The sequence below is a fragment of the Trichosurus vulpecula genome, chromosome 4 (assembly GCF_011100635.1).
Source record: "Trichosurus vulpecula isolate mTriVul1 chromosome 4, mTriVul1.pri, whole genome shotgun sequence".
NCBI classification, from domain to species: domain Eukaryota; kingdom Metazoa; phylum Chordata; class Mammalia; order Diprotodontia; family Phalangeridae; genus Trichosurus; species Trichosurus vulpecula.
Window position 1 is genome coordinate 62,858,299 of NC_050576.1, and position 25,738 is coordinate 62,884,036.

Genomic DNA, 25,738 nt, shown 5'->3' on the forward strand with positions numbered 1-25,738 from the left:
TTACTGTATGTAGTAGAAACTGTTCTAGTAACTGATAAGTTCCTTGATGGCAGGAGCTATATTTTGGTTTGTTTTTTGCATATATGCCCTTCAGCACCTAGCCTGGTACCTTGTACATAGCAGATTTAATGCTTCCTTCATATTGCCAGTCCTGCCTGCTTCAGATAAACCCTGCTTGTGTGTGTGCCTATTTAATAATAGGTTGGCAAAGTGCTTTACAAATATAATCTCATTTTATTCTCACAGCCACCCTGGAAGGTAGGTGTTATTATTGTCTCCATTTTGCAGATGAGGAAACTGAGGCAGACAAGTGCTCAGTGACTTCCCCAGGGTCATGCAGCTAGTGTCAGAGGTTGAATTTGAACTCCGGTCTTTCCTGACTCCAGTGCCCTAGGCATAAGGGCACCACATTGCTGCTCACAGTCTGGCTCCAGACCACCCTTGCACTCTCACTGAACATAACTCACTTTCCCACATTCTATGCTTGGCACAAACTCTGGATTCCATTTTGCATAGGCTCTTCCTACACAACCCCTCTGCCTGTTGGAACCCCTGGCTTCCCCCACGTGAGGTGTCCTCCCCCATAAGAGTCTTTTCAAATCCTTCTACTTGCTAGTGGTCTCTGCCTCCTCAAATATCTGTGTAAATGTATCCCTACAAGCAGAATGTAAGCTCCCCTAGGACAAGGCAGTTTATGGTTTTTGTTTGTCCTTTGTAGCCACAGTGTCTAACACAATGCTTCGCATATAACTGGCACCCAATAAATATTTGTTCTCTTAAAATGGTTAACTACCATCTGCCACAGTATCAACAAATCAAACTAATGGACTATTAAGGAAATTTCCAGTGGATTTTGCAACAGCTCTTAAGGGCTTTGGGAATAGGGATCACCACATAATGTTCCCTGCAGGTATATACTGGCTTAGTTTTAAAATGTAATGTTAACTATGTTTTACCGTACTTTTACTTATTTCATGAAATATTTGCCAATTACATTTTAATCTGGCTCCAGCTCCATTAAAGAGCCACATGTTTGACACCTTTGGACTAAATGACATCCAGTCCATAAGATATCCTTAGATGTCTAAGCTACTTAACATCCTTTACAGCTCTAAATCCTACATTATTTTTATAAGTATTTAGTTTTTTATAAAGGCATTTTACTGTAGAACTGGATAGAAATACAAACTTGACTTTATCTCAGCTCCTTCTCTTTACCTACAGAACATACTATAAGGTAGGCCCTCAGAGAATGGCTGTATAATTATGAATCATATTAAATGTGAGCATAGGTGTAGAAAAAAACAATGGTCATTGGACCCAAGAATACAAACTACTAGGGTAAAAATCCTCTATTACCCAAAACTAAGGGAGGAAAAGGAAAGCAGTTTGGTAGAAAACGTAAGGTTTAAGTCAATATCTTTTACCAAATATTCTAATAAATTGAAAATGGTATGCGACCCAAGCATAAAAAAGTCAAATCCTAAAAAAAAATTGAAAGAGATGGGAAAAACATATCTTGTATAACTATGGCATGGGAAAATTCTTAATCAAGGACAGAGATTATTACAAAAACAAAATAAAACCATTTTAATTAGACAAACTTTTTTTTTAAATTACACAAAAATGAATGTAACTAGTATAAGAAAGGAAACTATCAATTAAGAAAGAAATCTTGCAAACTTATTTAATAAATGTCTAATATCCAAGATGTATAGGAAATTGATGCAAATACAGAAGAACAAAAGCCATCTACTTACTCATCTTGCTGTTCCACTTATCCACAAACCAAAATTTTCCTACATCCTGTTCACAGCTCAGGAACTAAGCAGACAAGGCAAAAAGATCCTTCTGTTGTTGAATCAGAAAGCAAAGTGATGCTAGGATTGGAAGATATCCAATCCTGCATTTATTGTAATAGTCACACTACTTCGCTGCCTTAGCTAAGGTCAGTCAGCTCCAATGTCACATTCTGTCCTGTAATATATTGTAGTCCACTAAAATGCGGGGCCCTTTTGGTATAAACTGCTTTCTGAGTACATCTCATTCAGAGTACTTTGTAGCTGACTTTTTGAACCCTACAAGTATAAGATTTGTAGCCATTACTAAAATCACAGAATGTCAAAGATATGAATAGACGGTTTCCAAAAGGAAGAAATGCAAATAAATCATCAACAACCATTTGAAAGAATCTTCCAAATGGTAAGATGTGTGAAAATCAAACGGACTCTTAAAGGTTTCACCTCACATGGATCAGATTGGCCATGATGGAAAAAAAAGTGTTAAAAGAGGCTATAGGAAGAAGGTCAATTAATGCAATGGTGGTCAACAAGTCTGGAAAAACAATTTGGCATTATACTAGGAAAGTCACAAAACTGTATCTACCTCCTTGACCCAGGGATCACTACTGAGCATACGCCAAAAGGACAAATGAGCGGAAAGGTCCCATATGTACAAAAATATTTATAGCAGGATTTTTTGTCTATGTAGAAACAAAGCAGAAGCCCATCAAATGGTGAACTGGCTGAACGTACTGGTACATGAATGTACCCTATTGTTGCACTATAAGAAATAATAAACATGAAGAACTCAAGGGAACTTGGGAAAACTTGTACAAGCTGATGTAAAACAAAGTTACAAAACCAGAATAATTTACATAATAAGCACAAAAATGTACAGGAAGTACTGAATGATACAAGAGTTCTGATCCATCCAGTCAAGACTTCATAGGACAGACTGTAAAAGAGGTAGGGGGCCATCAATGTGGAATGAGATCTATAATACCAGAAAGCCATGTTGATTTGTTTCACTTAACTGTACTTCTTTGTTACAAAAGAGGGTTCTGTGGTCACTGGGGAGTAATGGCACTGTTTTAAAAAGAGTATCAATAAAATGTTTATTCTAAAAGTTCTGATAAGAGCAATAGGCAAACTAGCCACATACGTGGTCACAGCTTCCAATTTAGTGTGTGTGCAAACCACAGTCATATGGAAAAAAACCAGACCATCATAAAAAGCACATTTGTGAACTTCCTGATGTTTATTTCAGTGTCATTCTTGGGGACTGCAAAGCTGACTTCATTAATTTTTTAGAAGTTATGACTCCAGGCCTGTGTGCAATCTGGGAAGCAGACAACATAAACACTTCCTGAAGACACTGGATTTAAGTGAAACTTTAAGAAGTAAAAAAAAAAACCTAAAAAGTCTATGAAACTTATGTACTAAGAGGTATTCCAAGCAAAAGCAATCTAGGAAGTAAGAAGCAGGAAAGGGTCACAAAAACAGTAGAGATTTCCTGGTCGTGAATGAAACACTAACTGATCCAAAATGACAGGTGCCCAATCATGTCCACCCATCTACCACCCCCTTTCCAAGAGACAATCTCACACAAGCACGAAGAATTTGTTTGGCCTTCCTTAACAGTTCCTAGCTAGACAGATGAACCTTGAAAACACCCCTACTGCATCAGAGTTAAACCAATCCCAAGTAAAGACAAAATTTTTCTGGTCCTTAAGGCACATTCAGTCTGAAGACTGTCTCCCATAAAAGAGAGGAGCACATACACAGATTTCTACAATGTTATGAGATAGATTCATTTTTTGAAAAAATTGTTAGGAAAACAGTATTTGAAGAAACCCTATGGTAAATCCTTTTGTAATGTGAATACCACCTCCACCATTAATTATCTATTTTGTAGATTCAGATTTTTATGCAGCTAGGTCCCAATTAATGGAAACGAATGTCTTGAAATGGTTACACTAATCAAATTCTCACTGCATATTTCCACTGCACTGTCATCAGTTACCATATTTTATATAATTATGACTTCAAATAGTGCAAATTCAAATACATGCGACGCTTCTGGGGAATTTGTCATTCATATTAATTGGGACTCAGCTGTGGATCAGGGCATGTCTAAAGGCAAAAGTAATGGAGAAAAGGTTCACTGAACTGTTTCCTAGTAAGCTCAGATAAGCCAGTGACTGGTGAGAGCATCTTTCCCTAAAGTCACAGAATGTCAAAAGCAAAAGGAAGCTCAGGGATCACTTAGACCGAAATCTCTTAACCTCCTTTGGACCCCTCTGACACTCTGGAGAAGAATACCACTGTGGCTTGTTATCTATGTTCCTAATTGAAAGAAATCCTAAATTTCAGTTAGAGGTTAAGAAAGAAAAAATGTAATTTTCCATGATTTGGGCTCGATGCAAGGAAAGCTTTTTAACAACTAGGGCAGTACAAAAGTGGCATGGGCGACCTTGGAGGGGCGGATTTCTCTTCCCCAGATGTCTCCAAGCACAGGCTTGGTGGCAGCTAGCTGAGGGCAGTGTGATGGGGATTCTTCTTCACGTATGGGTTAGACTAGATAAATCAATCACCAAGCATTTATTAAGGCCTGACTGAGTTCCTTCCGGACTCCATACCAGGCACTGAAGATTAAGAAAAATAATGAAGCAGTATCTGTCCTTGAGGAGCTTCCACTCAATCATGGAGAGAACCATGCACATCTTTGAGCATGTATATAATACGTATATAACAAAGGCAGGGGGAGCACTTTCAGCTTCAGACACTTGCTGCGTGACTCTGGGCAAGTCATTTGATCTCTGTCTGCCAGTTTTCTCATCTGTAAAATGAAGGCAATAATCACGCCTACCTCCCTGGGTGTTGTGAGAATCAAATGAGATAACATTTGTAAAGTGCTTAGCCAGTGCCTGGTACACAGCATTTAGATGCTTAATGAATACTACTTGTACCCTCTCATTTCTCTCCTCAGTGGTTTCCTTTTCTCAAATCTCCCTGCCAAAATGGATGGGATACAGTCAAAACAATGTTTATAAGGCAAATTCATACCCTTGAACACATTAAAAAAATAAAGTGAAAATCAGTCAGTTGAGTTCAAAGAAAGTAGAAAAATCAGCAAATTGAATACACCAAAAGCAAGCACAAAGCAGGAAATGGTTAAAAAGTAGGTTGAAAAGTCAATAAAACAGAAAACTTTAAAAGTTATTTCATCAAAAGTAGATGGAAACAAATCAAATTACCCAAAACAGAAACAAACGAGTGGATGTTCACAACAAATTCAAAAGAAATAAAAACTATCAAGGGGCCACAGGATCATAGACCTGGAGCTGGCAGGAACATTAAGCATCCATAATAACATAACCCCCGACTTCACAGATAAGGAAACTGAGGCTCAGAGAGATGAAAGGACTGAGACAGTCAATGAGAAGCTGGAATTCAATCTTGAGTCCTGCAATTCCTGCTCAGTGCTCTTTCCACCATGCCAACTTATGCACCACATGACTGTGTCCTAAGTCCTAGTTAGCCTATGTGCTATTGTCCTACTTATAGGAAAACAAAACTGAGGATCTAAAAGAAATCAACAAATATTTACAAAACTAGAAAATGTCAACATAGGCTTTGAAAGAAGATTTAGACAATCTAAATATGTCCTTCTCAGAAAAAGAAATGAGATGGCTCATTAATGAACAGCCCTGTAAAAAGGAACTAAGGCCAGACTGCGGCACAAATGAATTCCTTCTAACATTCTAAGAGTTAGCCCCATTCCACACAAACTGATTTCAAAAAGGGTGAGGGATAATATTCTACCTCATTCTTTCTAGAAGTCAAACGTCGTTCTGATCCCCAAACCTGGCAAGAACAGAAAAAAAGAAAGAGAAATATAGGTAAATATTATTAGTGAATAACACTGTAAAAAGTATTGAATAAAATGTCGGCAAAAGAAGATAGAGGACCAAGGTAACTGCTTAATAATAAATTTGCTAAGTTGAATTTAGTTTGTTGAACAATGGAATGAAGCGCCTCTTAAGATAAACAATAGAATGAAGAGCCTCTTATAAGATAACCAATACTGACCTTTCTTGGCACAGGTCTTGCAATGTCAATTTCCTCCACAAGAAGCTCTGGTGGCTCCCAACTGTCTGGAGGATAAAACCCAAACTCCTGTTCAGCAACCTGGTTCCTATCTTTCAAGACTGATTTCCCATTACTCCTCCTCATGGATCCCACGTTTTTGTCTCACTGACCCACTTGAGTACACAAAATTCCATCTCCCACCTGAGAGCTTTTGCACAGGTTACAGCCCATGTCTGGCATACCTTCCCTCACCAGCTCTCCATCTTACAGTTGCTGCCTCCTTTGATAGACCTCTCCTTATTATTACTCCCACTAGTTAGTGTTCTACCCACAAATCACTTGGCATTCACTTCATATTTATCTCTGTAGATATTTTGTTTTTATCTTTGCATATTTCCCAGTGCCTGGCACAGAAGAAGTTCTTAACAAATGCTTGTTGAATACATTCTTACTGAACTGAATATGACCAAGTAATATTTATATCAAGAATACAAGTCCGGTTCAATATTAGTAAAATAATGAGTGTAACAAATCAAATCACAGGAAGATTATAAAAACGGAGGGAGAAAAGAAGTTTGATAAAAATGCAGCAGTCTTTTATGTGAAAACCACATGCTGAAATACAGAATGGAAGGATTTCCCACTAACTTTAAAATAGCTTTTTAAAACTAAAAAATGAAAGCTTATCACAGACAAAAACTGTGTCACTGAGGAACCATGGTCTGATTTTAAAGTGCTAGTGTCTGCCACAGAAGGTGCTAATTAATCAACAACAAATTAATTGGTGCTAGTCTCAGTTCTAGGGATCTTAGGTATGCGTGGCCTTTCCCCTTTCTTCAAAAAAAATCCAGAAGGTATCTGCTGCATATCTGTACAATGTTCATTCCCTCCATTTTCTGAGAGCTCAAGGCTGTGTACAGAAAACTTTTAAATGGTATAAAGAACTTTTTCAGGGTGTCTGAGCACCTTATCCCTGGAGGAGATGCAGTAAGAATGGAGATGGCAGGAGAAGGAAAGAAGCAAGGGGTACCCAATAGGGAGACTGAATTGGGAAATAAGGTTTTCACCAGGAAAGCAAGTAATTCCAACTTTGAATGACAAGGTCCTTAACCCAACAGTCAAAGTCCACTGAATTTCAGAAGCACCAGAGGAGGAATTCCCGTGCAAAGGCCCTATAATAAGGCATTTTAATTACTGTAAAATTAGAATTCTCAGTGCTCAGATTAATCCCATTCTTCTCTTTTTGGGCAGATATTTTAAATTCATGCAAAACTACAGACTGCTTTAAATAACGTGTCATCTGGCCTCCTGAACTCTCTCAGACGACAGATCTCAGAGTCAGAGATCACACAGCCCAGGGATCTAGCAACTCCATTCTAATCGCCTTTCCCCCACATGGAGACAGAAGACAGGAGGCCAGAGCCATCTTATGAGCCTTCTTGATCATGATGGTGGGGGTGGGGAGAGAGATGAGGGCAGAGAAAGCCTCGTGCGGCTGGACTTCAGTGCCTTAAATGACTGGGTGGGTTCATTTGTAATGAGAAAGCTCAGGACCAGGAGTAATCAGCATGAGTTGGGTGGGAGATGAAAGGCTTCCTAGTGGGAGGGGAACAGAGAACAGCAAGTAAAGGAAGACAGGCATGGGATGGTGAAGAGATACAGCAGTACTAGATTAGTAGATTAGTATAATGACATAACCTGGAACAAGTCACTTTATTTATCGGTTGGGGGCTCAAGTTTCTTCATCTGTAAAATGGGTGCTCAGATTAGATGATCTCCAAGGTCTCCAGAATATTTTCATTCTGTGACCATGTGAAGCTGTCCAGACCTAGGCCTTTCCTCCCTCTAACCTGGACCTCCAACGAGGGAAAACACATTATCAACAAGCATTTTTGAAGTCTCTCCTACATGCCAGGCACACACACAAAGACAATGAAACAAGCCCTACTCCCAAGCAGCTTCCACTCTAATAGACTACCTAACCCACAGAAGGCCAGGCCCCTTTTCAAGAGCTCTAATTATGAGGAAAATCTTTCTGGAAACCTGCTATTGCAAACTCACTGCTCCAAGTTATGTCCTCTGGGACCAAGGAGGCCTTGCTTGCCTTTTCCATAGAAGTCCTTCAATGTACTTGAAAAGAGCAGTTGTATCCACCTTAAGTCTCCATTAGGCAAAAATCCCCCATTCCCACTCCCTCCAAATGATACAAGGAATTCTCATCACACAGCACACCTTCATTCTCCCTAATCCTATCTCCCTTTGAAAAGGAAGGCCAAAGCAGGAGCATTCTAATGACTCACGGCCGGGGTGGGGGTGGGGGGGGGCGGGGAATAAGATGGTGCCAAAATTATATCTATTTAAATGCTTATCAAAACTGGGCACAATTAGAAGACTGGCTCAAGCTCCCTAAAGTCTCATTTCATTTCCTAAATATGCCCTATTTAACTTAATTATTTGAGTCTGGACTGTGCTACTTTTTTGAATGTTTTAACTTCCTCTGTGGGATACAGAGAGGCACATAAAAATGTGTTCTAAATCTGTTTTTAACAGAACATACTCAGTAACAGTATCACTAAAATAAGAACCAGAGGGGGGCAAAGCTGAATCCCAGGAGAAGGGACTCCAGGCATCAATAATAAGACGGAAGCTCTTTCTTCATGTCCAAAGTAGCCATGTGGCTCACCCTTATAGAGTCAGCTCTGACACCCTTAGCAATGGGGAACCCTTCACCTTAACCATCTGAAGCTAGAGCTCTTAAAGGGATGTAAAAAAAAGCATACTGCCAATGGTGGCCAAACAGGTGAAGCCAACAGGAGGAAAAACCAAGCCTATCAACATTGTGAAATGACAGTGGAAAGGAAATGACCACCTGGCATCAATTCCATGTTTCAGACCCAGGAAAAGTGTTGGCTAGGGAAGTTCATCACTGAAGATGCTCAGCAATGACTTTCCCTTTTTCCTTACTTGGTTCATTTTATTGGTACTTTGGAGAAGTGTTTAGGTTCACTGCATTTTCAATTTTAAAATTTGAGACCTTTTTTTTTTAAAATCACTGTTTGGTTTAGAAATGCCTTTGGGCCCATTAAACTATTTTTCAAAATTCTGATAACACAACACGACTAGAGATAAACCCAAACTGGAGAGATGAACGCCATCCCTGCCTTCTTCTATATTAGGGATCTGGTGCTCTGACTAGATTAAGTTGGGTTGACTTCATTGACTTTTACTTAGTAACATTTTCATTTTTCTTGCCTCTCTAACTTTATTCATAATAGATATTGGTAGGAATAGTGGATGGACCTGTGATTTCATTAGTACAGGCAGGGGACTGCCAAGTGAGAAAACTTCTACCAATACACAGGAACACCTTCTTTGCAACTTAGTCCTAAGAGAGGGGTCCAGGGCACCTGGAGGGCAAGGGTCTTAAGCAGGGCCACCAGTCAATACAGAACAGAGGAGAAACCTGAGCCCAAGGCCTTGAAGGTTCCGAGGCAAGAGCTTTCTCCACTACATCACTGCATCTCTCCTGGTGGCACACTGTGTGAGTGCTGATGTTCAGGTTCTTTAAGAATTACTCATTTATCATTTGCCATTGAGCTTCCTTCCCCTGCCTATGTGACAAGCAGCACATCTACCTCTCAGGTGTTTAATAGGAAGTACCACAGGAGAACATACAACAGTAAGGAATATTCACCATGGTTCCTTCCAACTCTCAGATGCTATCAGGTTTTGATATTTTAAAATTCTGATCTTCCAGTCATATTTGCCACCTAGGTAGCCGGATGGTATAATGGAGAGAAAGCTGAGCCTACAATCAGGAAGACCTGAATTCAAATTGGACTCAGACACTTAGTAGCTATGTGACCCTGGACAAGTCACTTAACCTCTGTTTGCCTTGGGCTCTTCAAATGTAAAATGGGACAATAATAGCACCTACCTCCTTAGTCCTTGCAGGGGTCAAACAAGATAATATTTCTAAAGTACATGGCAGGTGCTGAACAAATGCTTACCGCCTTCCTTCCCCCTTTCTGGAGTCTCTCCTGCCTAAATGTATTCTTGGCCTAAGCCTTGGTGCTAACTCAGTTCTAATCACATGGCTCTGGAGCTGGCTGGCCAGAACTGTCCTTTAGAGGCTTCAGGCCCTTATGAGGTGTTTCTTATTTATGCCTTAATTACCTTCAAAGGCAAACTTGCTTTCTTAGCCCCATATTCCCAGGTGGGTCAGCCCCTAGTACTCAAATGGCTGTGCTAAGCCAACAGTCATATTCATGAGCCAACAGAGACTGGACACTATTTTTTAAAACTAGTTCTTAGCCAGCGATCCAATCATTTCCTTACCTCAAAGTCATAAGTGGCTAGTCCTGCTTAGGCCCCTCTCCCCAGGGGGAAATCCTCCAAACTACATTTTATTGCTGTCATTATGTATAACAACAGTGAACACATTCACAAACATGCCCTGTCCTACCATAATTGAGCAGGAATATTTCACCCAAGGTAAATTTAGAACAGGAGTAATAAATGAAATGTTAAAATGTTGTTTAATAGCTTGAGGTTAATCTGGAGGGAGATCTCTAAGTGACATTGCTATATGGCTCTGCCCTTGGCCCTGTTTACCATTTTTATTAATCACTTCAATGAGGACTTTAATGGTGTGCTTTTCAAATCTGTACATGACAGAGGGATGGCTAACACAGTGGATAATACATTTGGGATCTAAAAAGGTCTTATAAGCCTGAGGCAATGGACCAGTTCTAATAAAATGGAATTGGGGAGGGGGGAATCTAATATCACTGCCTTATAACGATCTAAAATCTAGAGCTGGAAGGCATCTTACAGGCCATCTAGTCCAAACCACCTCATTTTAAAGATGAGAAAACACAAGTAAAAGTTGGGAATCAAGCTCCACAGTAAAGTTAAGAAAAAAGTCAGCCACACAAATACGGAATTAGAGTAATGATTTAACATTAATTCATACGAAAAGTACTTCAGTGTTGAAGCTGCCTATAAGCCTAATGTGATCCAACAATGAGATAGCACAATCAAAAGAAAAAAGGTAATATATTCTTGGGCGGCATCAATAGAATGCAAGCAGCTGAAAGCAGCGGCCAGCGTCCTACATACTCTACATCGGTCAAATCCTGTCGGGGGTGGGGTCAGTCACGAGCACACTGACAAAATGGAAGGAGAGCAACCAGGATGGGGAGGGGTCTTGAAATCTGTTCACAAGAGGAATGATCGGGACTGAGGATGTTTAGACTCAAAAAAAGACTTGACAGGAACAGATGAGGGATGAGGGGAGAAAAAAAATTGGTTGCCACCACCCCCGTCAAATATTAGAAACCCCCTGCTCCAAAGAAAAATCAACCTAATTCTGAGTAGCTCCAGAGGGAGGAACTAGGGCCAGGGGCAGAAGTCCATGGACAGATTTCAGCTCAATATAGACAATTATCAACTGTCAAGAGCTTTCTAAAAAAGGGATGGGCTGCCTTGAAAGGTAATGAGCTCTCCATTTTAAAAAGTGTTAAGACAGAAACTACTAAATAGGAATACTGTAGGTTATTTCTAGAAGATCTGCCAAAGTACCTTCCAACCCTAAAATCCTATGACTCTCGGATTCAACTGAAAAGAAGCAGACACAGTTCTACAAAGTGCCTAAGTTGGATACTCTGTGAACAGAGGGACCCTCTTCCATACAACCACCTCCTTAATGCAAACTTATGGACCCTAAGCAATAGGTCCCTTCTGAAAAGAACCCACAAGTACTAAGTCTCTAGTTAGAGTCTTAATTTCTTCCGCCCACAATGAGGGGAGAGGGGAAAGGAGGGGGAGACTTTGCCCCTTGATCATAATACCTGCCCCACCCACCCATCTCCTTTTTCTCTTCACTTTCAGGAGGAGCTGAGTTCAAAATTAGTCTCAGACACTTACTAGCTGTGTGACCCTGGACAAGTCACTTAATCTTGTTTGCCTCAGTTTCCCCATCTGTAAAATGAGCTGGAGAAGGAAATGTCAAACCACTCTGCTAAGAAAACCCTAAAATACGGGTCATGGAAAGTCAGATATGACTGAAATGGATGAACAACAACTACAAATTATTCAGCAGAGATAAATTCACTACTTGAGTTATGAAAAGGAACCATGTCAATTCCTAGGCTTTGTCTTCTTAAAATGGCATTATCCCCTTTACACCCTGAGAGAAGACCAGCAATACTTGAGGACTCATCTGTCCCTCACACTCACTGCAGCCCTGGTCTGAAGCCTTGGGCTAGACAGCAGAGCTGAAGGGCAGATCGCACTGTGTTCAGTACACTCCTGACGCCAGAAGGGGCCAGCTGAGCATTTCTCCCCACAACTAAAGGTCAAGGAGCAGATCTAAGGAGAAAAGCACATATGTCATGTATGTTTCTTCAAATGACTCCTTGGCCATCAGCTTTGGAAAACTATAGAAGGGATGTTGGAAAAGCCATAGCAGTTTTAAGCTATTAAAGTGTGTGTGTGTGTGTGTATGTGTGTGTGCATATGCATGTACACACACCTGCTACATGTGTATATGCACATATAAGTATGTATGCACACATGATATAACACATGTGTATATGCGTACACATGTAATCAATGTAGTCTATTTAGGAGGAAGACTCCTATCTAGAAGTGGAAATAATGCTCAATTTGGGGGTCAGAGGACTTGGGTTCAAATCCTACCTTGGGCAAATCCCTTCATTTCTCTAAATCTCTGTTTCTTCTTCTATAAAATGAGAGGATTGGACTGGATGAACTCCCTTTCACTTTTTTAGCCTACAAGCCGTGAGACTTTGGGTAAAGTCACTTGCTCATTCTCTGATGCTGAAACATTGCAATATGGTCTGTCCATCCTCCATCAGAAGGGGAGTTCCTTGAGAGCAGGGGCTATCCTATTTATCTAACTATAACCCCAGCATTTAGCGTAGAGCTTTGCACATAGTAGGTGCTTAATGAAAACTTCATTCATTCATCCCCTGATGTTTTACAGATGAGGAATTTGAAGTCTAGAGATCAGCTGACCTTCCCAAGGTCATAAGCTACTTAACAGCAGACTCAAACCAGAACTCAGGTTTCTGGCCTCTAGCCCAAGTGTTTTTTCCTTTCTTGGTCCTTTAAAGTCTTTCCTACCTTAATTCTATGATTCTTAACCAGGTACTATATTGTAATTCTGTGCCTTTATAACCATACATTCCAAACCCCTGTGACAGGGCCCAATGCCCCACTATTTATTTATTCATTTGTATGGTTTTTTTAAAGCACACCTAATAGGTAAATAAGGTAATGTTTATTCAAACAACAGAAATTTATAATCATCCTTTGCTAATTACTTATTAGCTTCCCTCAACACTTCAAATCATAGAATCTCAGGAAGTTGGCAGGGATCTCAGACATGATCAGTACAACTCAGACTTAAACAAAGACTTCCTTCCCAACATACCCAAGTAATGCCCCACTATGTAAAATGTACCCTTTCTATGAGACTCACATTTTGCTTAACTCCTTGTACCTACAAATTATCATCTACATTCCAAAAACAGCTCAAGCTGGAAGTCTTTGTCCCCAGTACAATGTGGGATTTATTTCCAGCCACTATCTTCTCCACCTTTGGCCCCAACCTTTAATTCTACACCAAACATGAGGAAGGTCTCAATTTCATTGGTCACTCAAACCCCTGTCAATCTGACTGCAGCTGTTCACAGCCCAGTCATCAGTAGCGTTTCACCATAAGCATCATGAGATGATGACCGGGACAAAACACTTCACCTGGCCTCAGCCTGAAGTGCCCTCCTAGTGCTAATATTCTCACAGGGTGTGAGTCACTAAGACTCACCCATCTCATGTGGCCCAGGCTGTTGGGCAGGTGTCAGACAACTGCAGTTGGAGTCTGAACCAGCAGTGGGCAAGGGGAGGGTCTGGATAAAGCAACGAATCAAATTCCAGCTCACAGTCCTGGGCTACCTTGTTGTGATGAGCACCCAGAGCAGGAGCCCCGCTCCTCTGCAGCCCAGAGACATGACAGGAGGTGTTTTCTGGCAGGTAAATACAGTCCAATTAAATAAATGCAATGTAAATGGGCTTATTTCCCAGCTCTGTACAAAGAAAGCTGGGACTGACTCAGGCCCAACCTTCCTCGTCACGACACTGGTTATGCAGCTCTGTCATTTTATTAAATACTCCACATCTGCAAAGACAGTCATGGTGTACCATAGGAGAGGGGAGAAACATTTCCCTTTTCCTCCAGGCCTCATGCGCAGTAAACAAACCCAAGCTATTTTCTTTGTTCACTCAATCTGCCCCTTATAATTAGATCATTTATGTCAATTCTGACATCAACAGCAGGCCTCCCTACAGGTCATATACCTTTCCTTTTCTGGGGAGTAGGCTTTCAAAGTAGAATGATTCCTTTGGCAGCTATGGGGGAAGAACAGAGGAAGAATATGACAGATGATGGAAGCAGACTCGAAAGCATCTGGCAAATGGATGAATGTGCAGGTGGCAGATAGGGGAAGGAAGAGGGAGAGAGGGACAGAGAGAGATGGGAAAGGAGATGGGGAGACAAGCATTTAGTAAGCACCTACTATGTACCAGGCACTGTGCTAAACACTTGACAAATATTGCCTCATGAGAAGCCTTAAAAGATGACTCGAAATAGGGGTTTAGCCATTAAGAGGTCACTGGTGACCTGGGAGAAGGCAGTTATTGACAGAATGGTGGGAACCAGGCGGCAAGAGATTAAGGAGAGTGGTTGATGAACAGGTGGAGGAAGGAAGCACCTACCACTTTTCTGAAAGTTTAGCAGTGAAGGAGGGGAGAGATTTAGGATACCCAGAGGGGCTCATGGGAAAGTGTTTAAGGGCTACACAAGAAGGAATTTATTAGGCCTGGTTAAAGGGGCTTCCTAAATCTTCTCCCAACCTCCTGTCCCAGACATAGAAACATCAACCTTACTCAAAGTGTTTGAAGTAAGAGGAAGTAAGGAGGGGAAGGTGGGCAAAGGTGTGTGTGATTATTTTACAAAACTAGAAGAAAAAATGCTCAAAACAATACTTCCAGCTTTGCTTTTCTCAGATATATCTCCCACATATTCACCCTGAAAATACAGGCTCCACCTACCGGCTCTTCTGAAGAAGGCTCTTCCATGTTTAAAGGGATCTTTGATTCCATGTCCTCCCAACCAGGAAGATGACTGGAAGCTGGGGTGTTCCTGATGCTACCATTAGGGACTCTGATGCCATTCACTCCTTGGCAGGTTGAATCAACATGATGGAAGAAGAGGCTTTTCTGTGGCATGGGCAGAAACCAGGCTAGCGCAAAAGCCACTGACACACAGGTCAAAGAGATAACATTTAAGCTGAATAGAGACCAGCCCGCCACAGAGACCAGGATCTGGCCCAAGACAGAGCCCACAGTGAAACCCACCAGGGTGGCACTTCTGCAGTAGCTAGTGACTTTCTGGTACATTCCCAGGTCTACCACACTATAGATGTAAGAGTAATAGGCAATTTCCGTGGCGGTGGCGATGCCATAGAAGAATTCCAGAAACTGAATGGCTAGCAGTCCCTGGGCATAAAGGAGCATGAACCACGTGACAATAAGGCTGAATCCCTGCAGCAGGATAACAGGTTTGTATCGGAGGTAGTCTGTGGCAAGGAATACGGGAAACAGCAGCACCAAATAGGAGTAGGTCCAGACTGGGTAAATTTCATTGAAGACCTGATAGGAGAACAGCAAGAAATCAGTTATCATCCTAGGACCTTGGTTATTCATCATTACTTCAATACGCCCGGGAATCCATTATGCTCTCTTATTTTTAATCCTTAATATCTTATGTTTTTACATCACCTTAATTTCCAGATGTATCCTTCTACTCTTTCTCTACCTGGGGCCATTCCCTGAAAAAAAGATTAGAAGAGAAAAAGACCCCCAAAAGGTAGCTTGTAAAACTAACCAACATATTAACTGGGTCTGCTAGAATATGCAATATTCCATAATCACAGTCCCCCACCTCTGCAAAAAATGAAGGAAAGAGCATTTTTTTTTGGAGAACTCTCTTCTTGGGGTTAAGCTTAGGGGTCCATGATTTGTAGTGTAGGTCTTCTCCCCTCCCCAACATATATTACAGTCTCCTACAATATGGCAGAGGTAACTTTTAAGGGCTGCCATAACAAAAGAATTCAGAGGCAGCTAGATGGGGCAGTAGACAGAGTGCTGGGCCTGGAGTCAGGAAAAATCAAGTGCAAATCTGGCCTCAGATTCTTACTAGCTGTGTGACCCTGGAAGAGTCACTTAAATTCTCTTTGACCTCAGTTTCTTCAGCTTTAACAATAACACCTGCCTCACAAGGTTGTCATGAGAATCAAATGAGATATTTGTAGAAGCACTTGGCGCTGTGCCTGGCACATAGTAGGTGCTTAATAAATGCTTTAAAAAAGATCTCCCCCTAAAGTGATGAGCTTCTTCAAACTGGTGATGGGCTGGTTCATGAAGGGCAGACATAACTGCCCACCACCAAGACTTTCTAGCTTGGGAGAACGTGGCAGAGCTTGTGTTCCACTGGCACAGTCTTTGAGAACCCCAGGGTCACCTTCAGGAAAGGATAAGGCATCAGAGGAAGACTACACTGTCAGTGTGATATGATAAAAAGAGCTTTGGAGTCAGAGGACTTGGGTTCAAATCCTGCCCCTGGTACTACTATAGGATCTTGGCCAAGTGACTTAACTTCTCTAGGCTTCAGTTTTCTCATCTGTAAAACAAGGCAGTAGGACTAGATGAGTTTCAAGGTCTTTTAACACTAAATATAATTCTGTTATTATCCATTCATTCCTAAAGCAACCTATCAGGATACTGTAAATATAACACAAGCTGTGTTAATCCTGATCAATTAAAAAGATCTAAAATCTCGCATCCCTGTTAACGCCTAAATGCAATTTTTTGTTCTGGCCCTAGCGCTGCTGGAGGGAAGTAGTGGGGAAGGACTGGAAGAGGTTTAGAAGCAGAAAGGGGTTAAGGCTTGGTACACTTAAGCAGCCCTACATTGCTGACAGGCTACTTCTTTCACTTACAAGTGATTAAAAATGGGGGAGAACAAGACAGTAAGAGGTAGACCACCTGTGAAACATGAATTAGCTCTTAGTTAACTACAAATGGATGGTCCCCAGCTTCCCAAAATGCAAACCAGCAACTGTATTTTCACCGTATTATTTTTGCTTCTTTGTACTCATACCAACTTCTGGCAGGGGTCTAGGCTATGTAGGAGCCAGCAGGGCATAGGTAAATAGGTGTTACCTGTTTTTTTTGGGGGGGGGGCAACAAAATGATATTGATATTTATTTAAAAAGATATCCCTTATAACAAGGAATATAAAAGAGAATAACCCCCCAGCAAAATTAACCAACATATTACACTAGGAAAAAGTCTATTATCATAATGCTCCAAGCCTCCCAGGCCACTTCTGCAAAGGACAGCATGTGACTTTTCACCTCTTCCCTGGGGCCAACCACCTCGGTCATGATCACTTCATTCCATGTAGTTTGGTTTTCCTGTCACTGCTCTTTCCATTCCCATTGTCATAATCACTGTGCATAATGTTTTCCTGGTTCTGCATACTTCATTTTTCATAAGTAAGTCCTTCCATACTTTTCTGCATTCATCATGTTCATTGTTTCTTACAACACAGTAATAATCTGTTACATTCATGTATCATTTTATTAAGACGTTCCCCAATTGATGGGCATCAACTTTACATCTAGTTCTTTGCTACCAGAAAAAGGGCTCCTATAAATATTTTTGTATACAGGGGTAGTGTCTTTTTAAAATCATTGCTCCATGGCTTTTACTTAGCAGTGAAGTCTCTGGGTCAAAGGGTTTGGAAATTTTAGTTATTCTCAAAACTTCAAATTGCTTTCCAAAATGGGTGGACTGATTCATAGTTCCAATAGTACATTAGGGTGCCCATCTTTTCCCAACTCTTCCAACAGTGACATTTTCCTCTTTTGTCACTTGGCCAACTTGCTGGGTAAGAGGTGAAACCTTAGAGCTGTTTTAATTTTAATTTTTCTTACAATGAGTGATTTGGAGCATGCTTTTGTGAATAATTTACAATTCTCCTTTTGAGCATTTTCCTGTTCATATCCTTTTAGTAGTTACCTAATAGGGAATGGCTTTTGGTCTTATATACGTCAGTTATCTATATGTAACTTGGATATCAGACCCTCATCAATAAAATTCAATGGTATCTGATTCAAAGATGTTTTTCCCAGTCAATCACTTCCCTTCTCATCCTAGGTGCACTGATTTTGTTCATGCCAAGCTTTTCAATTTTCAATTTAAAATAACTCAAATTATTTATTTCATCCTTTGTAATCACCTCTCTCTCTTACTTGGTTAAGAATTAATCCCCTAGTCAAAGCTGTGAAAAAACGAAAAGGTCATCAGAGGCCATTCAGTCCAACCTCGTCATTTTACAGAAGAGGAAGTGGTGCCCCACCCAAGATTACACAGGTGGCAGTAGGAGGTGGCAAAGCCAAGATGAGAGCCCAGGTTCTTGGACCAGATCCAGTAGCCCTTCCACTACATAGTGCTGACAATGAGAAGAATCTTGGCTCTTTTTGAGAAGTGAAATTTTGAACAGTCTAATCATTTCTCTTATTTAAACCATCCTGGGCCTCAGTTCTCTTATAAAACAGAACTAAACCATATCTCAGATCAAGGCACAATAAAACCAATGATTGTAAAAATGGCCTGTATAAAAAAAAGCATAATTATCCTATATAGTTGTAAAAATATTATATTCCAAACTTCGTTGGCAACTGAGCTTAACAGCAAAGGTTGGGCAGGTTAACCACCCTTAGTCTACTGAACCTGTCTCTGTTTTGTCAATCACAGATTTACAACTTGCTGAAGAATAAATGAGAAAATTATCAAGTCCTCTGCAATTTGCAGGCCAAAGCAGGGAAATGTTAGCAGATGGGAACCAAATATCTCATCATGCCACACTGGGAGGCTGCTCACCCCAGAATATGCAAAGAATCAAATAAAAGAGGGAGGGGTCACCTCAGGACCACTCCAAGAAGGTAAAAGCACTGAAGATGAAAGCTGCCCCTCGAGTTTTTGTGGGTGTTTAGATCTGTGGCTTCACCAGCCTTTCCTGTTAAGAAGGTTTTTGGACTTGGAACTTAATTCACATTGTATCATGTTTATAACCCCTCTCATCTGACTGTTTCTTTACCTTCAAGGACTTGATTTTCTCTTCATCACAGATCACTGTTGGGTTCTTTTCGAAAATATCCTTTAGTATTTGTTTGTTCCCTTTCAAGATCTTCTGCTTCACCTCAAACCTCTCATGTCCTCCCCTCCCAACACTATCTTCAGGACCTAGATATCATGTACAGTAATACCTATCCCCAAAGATTTAACTGGTCAATTGTGGACTGAATAAATGAGTCCTCATTATCATTTTGAATTCTGTACTTACCAGCTTCTTATCCTAATCCTCATATACATAACCATAGATTGGCAATAAAGCAAAGGCAGATTAAAACCAACAGATCAACCATCTGTGTAACCAACCACTAAGCTTAATAGAACTCACTCAAAGGATGATCAGACTGGCCTCTCTTAAATTACCCTGACCACCACTAGTAAACTAATTAATTGCCAAGGCATTCTTGGCAAGAGGGATTTCCCTGACTTAGTTCTTTCTGTAATTCAAAAGTAAGGCAATATTCTGGGAACATTCATAGAATGATGGGGAAAAGGCTTCTGGAGCCCATGATGACTGCTTTGCTACAGCTCAGTGCCGAGAGAAGTTCCTCCCCTTCAGGGTCCAGGAAGAAATTACTTCACACCAGGAACTGCTTTTGGAAGATGACCCAGAATCTCAGGAAAAGTGTGGGAGGGAAATTTCCCCCCAGGCAAAATGCACAAATTGTATTAGCTCCTTCTTTAATGGGCCACTTCCCTTACCTGAGTATCTCTGGTAAAATCTACCAGGCCGAGTGAAATTATCTTTCTCTGCACCAAGCCTGTGGATCTAAGCTTGCCTTCTCCCTCCGGTGCTAGACACAACAAGGCAAACTTGATGATTAGTTTTAGGATCTTTGTTTCATTTTAGGGTCCATTTTTGGATACTGTTCTGCCTTTTTGGAAAGGAAAAATAAAACAAACCAACTCTCAAAACTAGGAACCAATGCCCAAATGAGAAAAGTGTGATAGTAAAGGTTATTCTGGCCTAGAGAATAGAGTCCGCCTGGAAAGAAGACATGTTCTAGCTGTGTGATCCCGGGCAAACAACTTATACTCTCTGGGCTTGGACAGCTGGCTAAGACTGTTGGTTTGCCTTGGTAAAGTTTCTCACCTACACCAGTGAAATTATAGGTCTATTTTTTAAAAGTAGTATCTGAAACTGAACATTTTCTAAAAGGTGACTAATCCTTTATATTCTAGAGCAGAGATGGAGAACCACATGTGGCCTCGAGGTTCCTCACCCTGCTCTAGAGGTTCACAGATTTAGAACTGAAAGAGACCTGAGGCCATCTAGTTTAACCTCCTTGTTCTTCACATGAGAAACTAGTGGCACATCGGGATTAAGTGATCACGTGGGTAGTAAACTACGAATCTACTTCGGAACCTGGGTCCTCTCTCCCCTTCAGCTGATAAGCACCATTTCATTTGGAATGTTGGATTTGAACCAGTTCTGATCAGGTGGTGTCTGACCATCCAAAAGCCACTTTTTGGAGGTTAATGAAATGACAGGTAAATCCTATCTTTTTATCCCCTTGGGACAAAAGTAACAATAGTTCCATTTTAAAATATCCACCTTGGCATTCGAGTGATCAATTGGGAGAAACAAAAGGTTCAATTCTTAAGGTGATACTGCCAAGATTTTACAAATGATGACAAATGCTTTTACTTAGGAATTCTGTAACTTTTTTTTGTTTAGTTGCCCATATCCAACGATTATATCAGGGAGAGGGGGGAGAAGGAGGGAAGAAGGATGCACTGCTATATTCATTTCAGTTAACAGCTATTCAAAAATCCCAGGTGGGAAAAGTCTCACAGAGCAGCACAGTGTCAGTCATTACAGAAGGGACTCAATGCAATGATCCAAGAAATCTTCCTCACTAGGCAGGCACTTTGTCCCTCCCCCAGCTACATCTGGCCCTAAAACCCAGCACCTCCTTTCCTTATCCATACTGCACTAGGAGTGGTGTGCTCTCATTACACATTAAGCAAACACTGACCGTGCTCAGCACTCCAGGTCTATTTTGAAGGCTCAACTCCAAACATGCCTTGCTCACCCCAGGAAGCTCTGAGACAACACTGGGCACATGATGGCATACCAAAGAACAACCCGTGTCCAGGACACGTGTTCCGACAGATCAGTTGTCAAACATCAACACTGAAGGGCTGTACACTTCCCCTCCCCAAACCCACCGAGTATCTCTGTCATGGAAGGTGCACTGGACGGTGCTGATTCCATGGCTGCTCTCCAATAATACTGTTCTCTGAGTCTTAAGTCATTTCACCTGAAAGAAACATGAAGGGAGGGCAGGTGATTTCCATGGCCCCTCCCACCCTAAAATGGCAATGTGGCTCTATGAAATGACCAGCAACATGAGGGAAAGTGAAAAGAAAACCTGTAATACAGTCAATGGAACCAGTTCAAATGCTCCCTCAGAGGCTCACTTTGCCTCCAAAGGTCTCAGTTTCCTCACCTGTAAAATTAGAAGACTGGGTTAAATGATCTCCAAGATCCTTCTACCCTAAAACTTTATCTGGCTCTAGGAAATGAGTCCCAGGGAGATCTACGATCCCATGTCCTCTACATCAACTGGGACAAGACTCAAAACAGGCTTCTTATGCCTTGGGACTCCTGTTGTTATGAGTATATTGGGCAAAAAATTCTGAATCCTCAATTGATATAATAAAATTTATATAGTGCCTTAAATTTGCAACTGTCTTACATAGTATCTCAATAATAATAATAATACATTTATACAGTGCCTTAAAGTTTGAAAATGTTTTACATACATTATCGAGCTCATTATGGGCACCTTTCATCTCAGTAATTTTTTTTTTTCTAAACATTAAGACAAGCAATGACTTTTACAGATTCTTTTCAGGGGAATAACAGGCTGTGAGAGGCAGCGACTGAGTCTTATCTAAAATGTTGTATTCAACTTCTCAAGTTCCTCTCCTCAAACATACCTGAAAGAAAAAAGCAAAAACCAAACAGCAAAACACCCACTCCGGTGATGGATAAAAAATTACAGCCACTGACAAACGGGAGTAATTACACCCAGTCGATTTATAAATTACCCTAGTTGTGCCACTCCTAACCTGACCTGTTGTGCTGGGTGACTGAATCTCTAGTTAAGAGGTGACCAGCCATGGGTGAAAAGGCAGGATTAAATGGGAGGATTATCACATAGCATTCCAGGATGGGGGGGGGGGCGAAGAGCAGAATGAGGGAAAGGGGAGAGGGGGATCTTAAGTCCCTACTATTCACCCGGTGGTGATGGGAAGGAGAAAAGCCTCCAAGACCATCATCACCATTAACTGTGCCCCAGTAAAACAGTACCATAATAAATAATTTTAAATTGATCATAGACTTAGAACTATAGGGGATTTCAGAGGCTTTCTATCCTATTCCAGCTCCTTCATTTTACAGAGCAGGAAGCTGAGGCAAAGAGTTGTAGACTAGTTCAAGGTCACTTGGGTAAAATTTGAATCCACAGCCTTGACTACAAGTTTTGTGTACATTGCTTCTAACCTTTTAGACTTCCCACAGCACTTTGGATTTAATTGTTGGGTTAATTTAGAGCAGAGGTAGGAAATCTGGGATCTCAAGGGCCACATGTGGCCTTCTGGGTCCTTGGGCTAGGCCTTTTGACTGAGTCCAAATTTTACAGGACGAATCCTTTTATTAATGGGACTTGTTCTGTGAAGTTTGGGTTCAAAGGGTCGCACTTGAGGACCTAGACCTAGCACAGGTTCCCCAGCCCCTATTTATAATGTCTTTCCTCCACACCAAAGCAACAGTCTCAGGATAATGCACTTTGGGTCACAGACTACAGCTATCAAAGAACTTCATGGAAAGGCACTTATTTCAAAGCCTACCATGTGTTCAGACAGGGGCTGGGGGTGAGGCACATGAGCAGAAAACACGACACTTCATACGGGCTTATAAATAAGCTAACTGGGGAGACCAAACTAATTCACTTGAAACAACTTAAAGGACAGAAAGATTAAATGTAATTAAATGACAAGTTAATTGCATAATTGAAAATATTTGATTTGAGGTTGGGCCTCAAAGGGAAAAATCTTGATGTCCCTGGGAACCCACTTAATAAGGCAGTTCAATCAAGTTCAGGCTTGTCCTCATTTCACGGGCCACATCTAGGCTTTCTCCATCGCTGCTGGCAGGGCAAGCCTAAAGGGGCGTCAGCATTTTTTTTCCTCTTGGGAAGGAGAGAGATGGTAGGGGCGGTTGGAAACTACTTTCAGAGGTACTGGGGTGAGCCCTACAAGTTTTGAAATAAAGTCCGTTCTTTTGACCTTTTCATCAAAATATGCTTCTGTACTCGACGGGTCAAGGCTGCATCCATCCTGTCCGCACGTCCCCGCGCCCCCGGCCCAGCTGGGCTGTGAGCCCCCGAGGGCAAGGACCCCGCTTTTGCCTTTCCTTGTGTCCCCAGTGCGGGGCGCACCCCCGGCAAGCCCCTGCGGCCGAGCACACGGACCCCCGGCCCCGGACCAGGCGGCCGGCTCCAGCTCCCTGAGCCCGGCGGGGGGCGTCCACGCAGCGCCCCCGGCTCCCCAGCCCCCGCCCCGCCCGGGGCCGCTACCTCTTTCTCGGTGAGATTCTTGTCGCTTCCCAGCAGGTAGGGGGTCAGGAAGGGCTCGGACGGCCGCAGGCTGGCAAAGAAGCCGTACGCGCAGAGCAGGGCGGTGGGCAGGAACCAGCACTCGCGCGGCACGCGGGCCGTGCGCAGCAGCATAGTGGCCGCCGTGGCCGTGGCCGCCGCTGCTCTGGGGGCCCCCGGCCCCGGCACATCCATCCGCAGAGCAGCGGGGCGGGGACTCGGGCCCGACCCCTTCCTGCTCCTCCCGCTTCTGCTCCCGCTCCTCCTCCGGTCCCACGGAGGCTCAGCCGCGGCTCATGGACCCAAGGTCGCACCTCCTCCCAGGCCCCGCCGCCCGGGGGTCACCACAACTTCGACCTCAGCCAGCTGGCCAGAGCACCTGGCTCCGTTCGGCTCGCTTTGCCGAGGCCCCCACGTGTCACAGGCTACCGGACTGGAGGGAGTCATCCCCCCGCCGCCTCGGAGCCAATCATGTGCGGGCGAAGGCTTCCGACTCGTCTTCCTATTGGTCTGTGCCTGCACGCCCACTTTTCGAGCAGCCAATCAGAGGCGGGAGAATGCCGCGCGGCTGGATAACGTCTTCCCTCCAGAGTGAAGATCTATTGGAACTTTGTATACTGGGGCAGGGGGATGAGGGAGTGAGAGAGGAAGCCGAGCCAGGGCACCCGCTCCCCAGCACCCTGCCGGGGCTAGTGCATAAGGTCTCCCATTACTGGGCTTAGCGTCCTGGGCTGCCTCTTGCTACTACTCCCTGGAGGACATTGCTGCGGAATAGGCAACATATACAGGTATACATGGACGACATAGGTTGTGCGCATGCAAATGTATATATACACATATTGTGTATGCACATACAAATGTATTTGTACACTGTGTATGTTGTGGTCACACCCGTGTATGTAGACACACATATGTCACCTAATGTGTATAATACAGAAATGTGTGTACGCATATGTACAGATATATAAACACATTTTGGTGGTTTAGTCGTTTCTGTCCTGTCTGACTCTTCATGACCCTATTTGGGGTTTTCTTGCAGAGATGCTGGAGTGGTTTGCCATTTCCTCTTCCAACTCATTTGACAGTTGAGGAAACTAAGGCAAACAGGATTAAGTGACTTGCCCAGGGTCATACAACTAGTTAGTGTCTGAGGCAAGATTTAAACTCAGGCAGATAAGTCTTTCTGACCCCAGGCTGGGCACTCTATCCACTGTGCCGCCTAGCGACCTGTAAACACACATTACTTAATACAGGTGGACATGTACATTATATGGATGTATACATAGATCACTTTATACTCCATCGTCTCTTTAGAGATAGCAGCCCACCTGTCCGGTAAGATAGTCCAGCTGTGATTAAGCTCATCACATACATGAAGAAATGGAGGCTTAGAAAGGTCCAACATTTGCTGAAGGTCTTCCGGCAGAGCAGAAGCAGCCTGGAGTGGTGGATTTCCCCCCAACACCCCTGCCCTTCCACCTTTTTGGGGCCCCCTGGAGAAGGCAGTTAACCTCTCAGATACCTCCTAGTAGAAGCAGTTGTGCTTGGCACAGTGCCTGGTACAGAATAGGTGTTCAATAAATCTGTGTCCAGGGCCATCCCTATGAGGCAGCTGGGCAATGGCAGAGCCTGGATTCTGCAGTTCTGCCTTCAGAGTAGGGCTGCTTCCATTATGCCACAGTCACCTTTATGGGAAAGACCAGGCTGTGCCAGAGTAGCTTGGGCCTCAGTCACTCTTGAGTTCAGTGTGGCTTTTGTGAATGACAGAATGACTAAGTCTTCACCTTAGGGAGGGCCTCATCTACCTTTCCACCATCTATCCATCAAATAAACTTTGATGAGCCTTTATTGAGTGTGCAGAGCACTGGACTGGGTGCTCTGGTATAAAGATAAATCACACAGGGTTCCTGAGAAGAGGGTCGTAGGAACCGTAACAGGTGTGACTGGGAGGAAGGAAATCAGGGTTCAAGTCTCTGC

The 25,738-nt window shown here is 42.5% G+C and overlaps 1 protein-coding gene across 2 annotated transcripts in view; it reads right to left on the reverse strand.

Moving 5' to 3' along the window:
* SLC19A2 (solute carrier family 19 member 2) overlaps positions 1-24,183 on the reverse strand; it is a 32,324-nt gene extending 8,141 nt beyond the window's left edge. Inside the window, exons 1-3 of one of the 2 annotated variants that reach the window (XM_036756996.1) lie at positions 23,744-24,174; positions 15,009-15,608; positions 5,607-5,648 (exon numbers count right to left, since the gene is read on the reverse strand). In XM_036756996.1, coding sequence (XP_036612891.1) covers positions 5,607-5,648; positions 15,009-15,608; positions 23,744-23,956 — 855 coding nt within the window. In that variant the 5' untranslated portion in view covers positions 23,957-24,174. Of the gene's footprint in view, positions 1-5,606; positions 5,649-15,008; positions 15,609-23,743 lie in introns of both variants that reach the window. The other variant, XM_036756998.1, reaches the window with a different exon arrangement.
* Between the last annotated feature and the right edge of the window lie 1,555 nt (positions 24,184-25,738).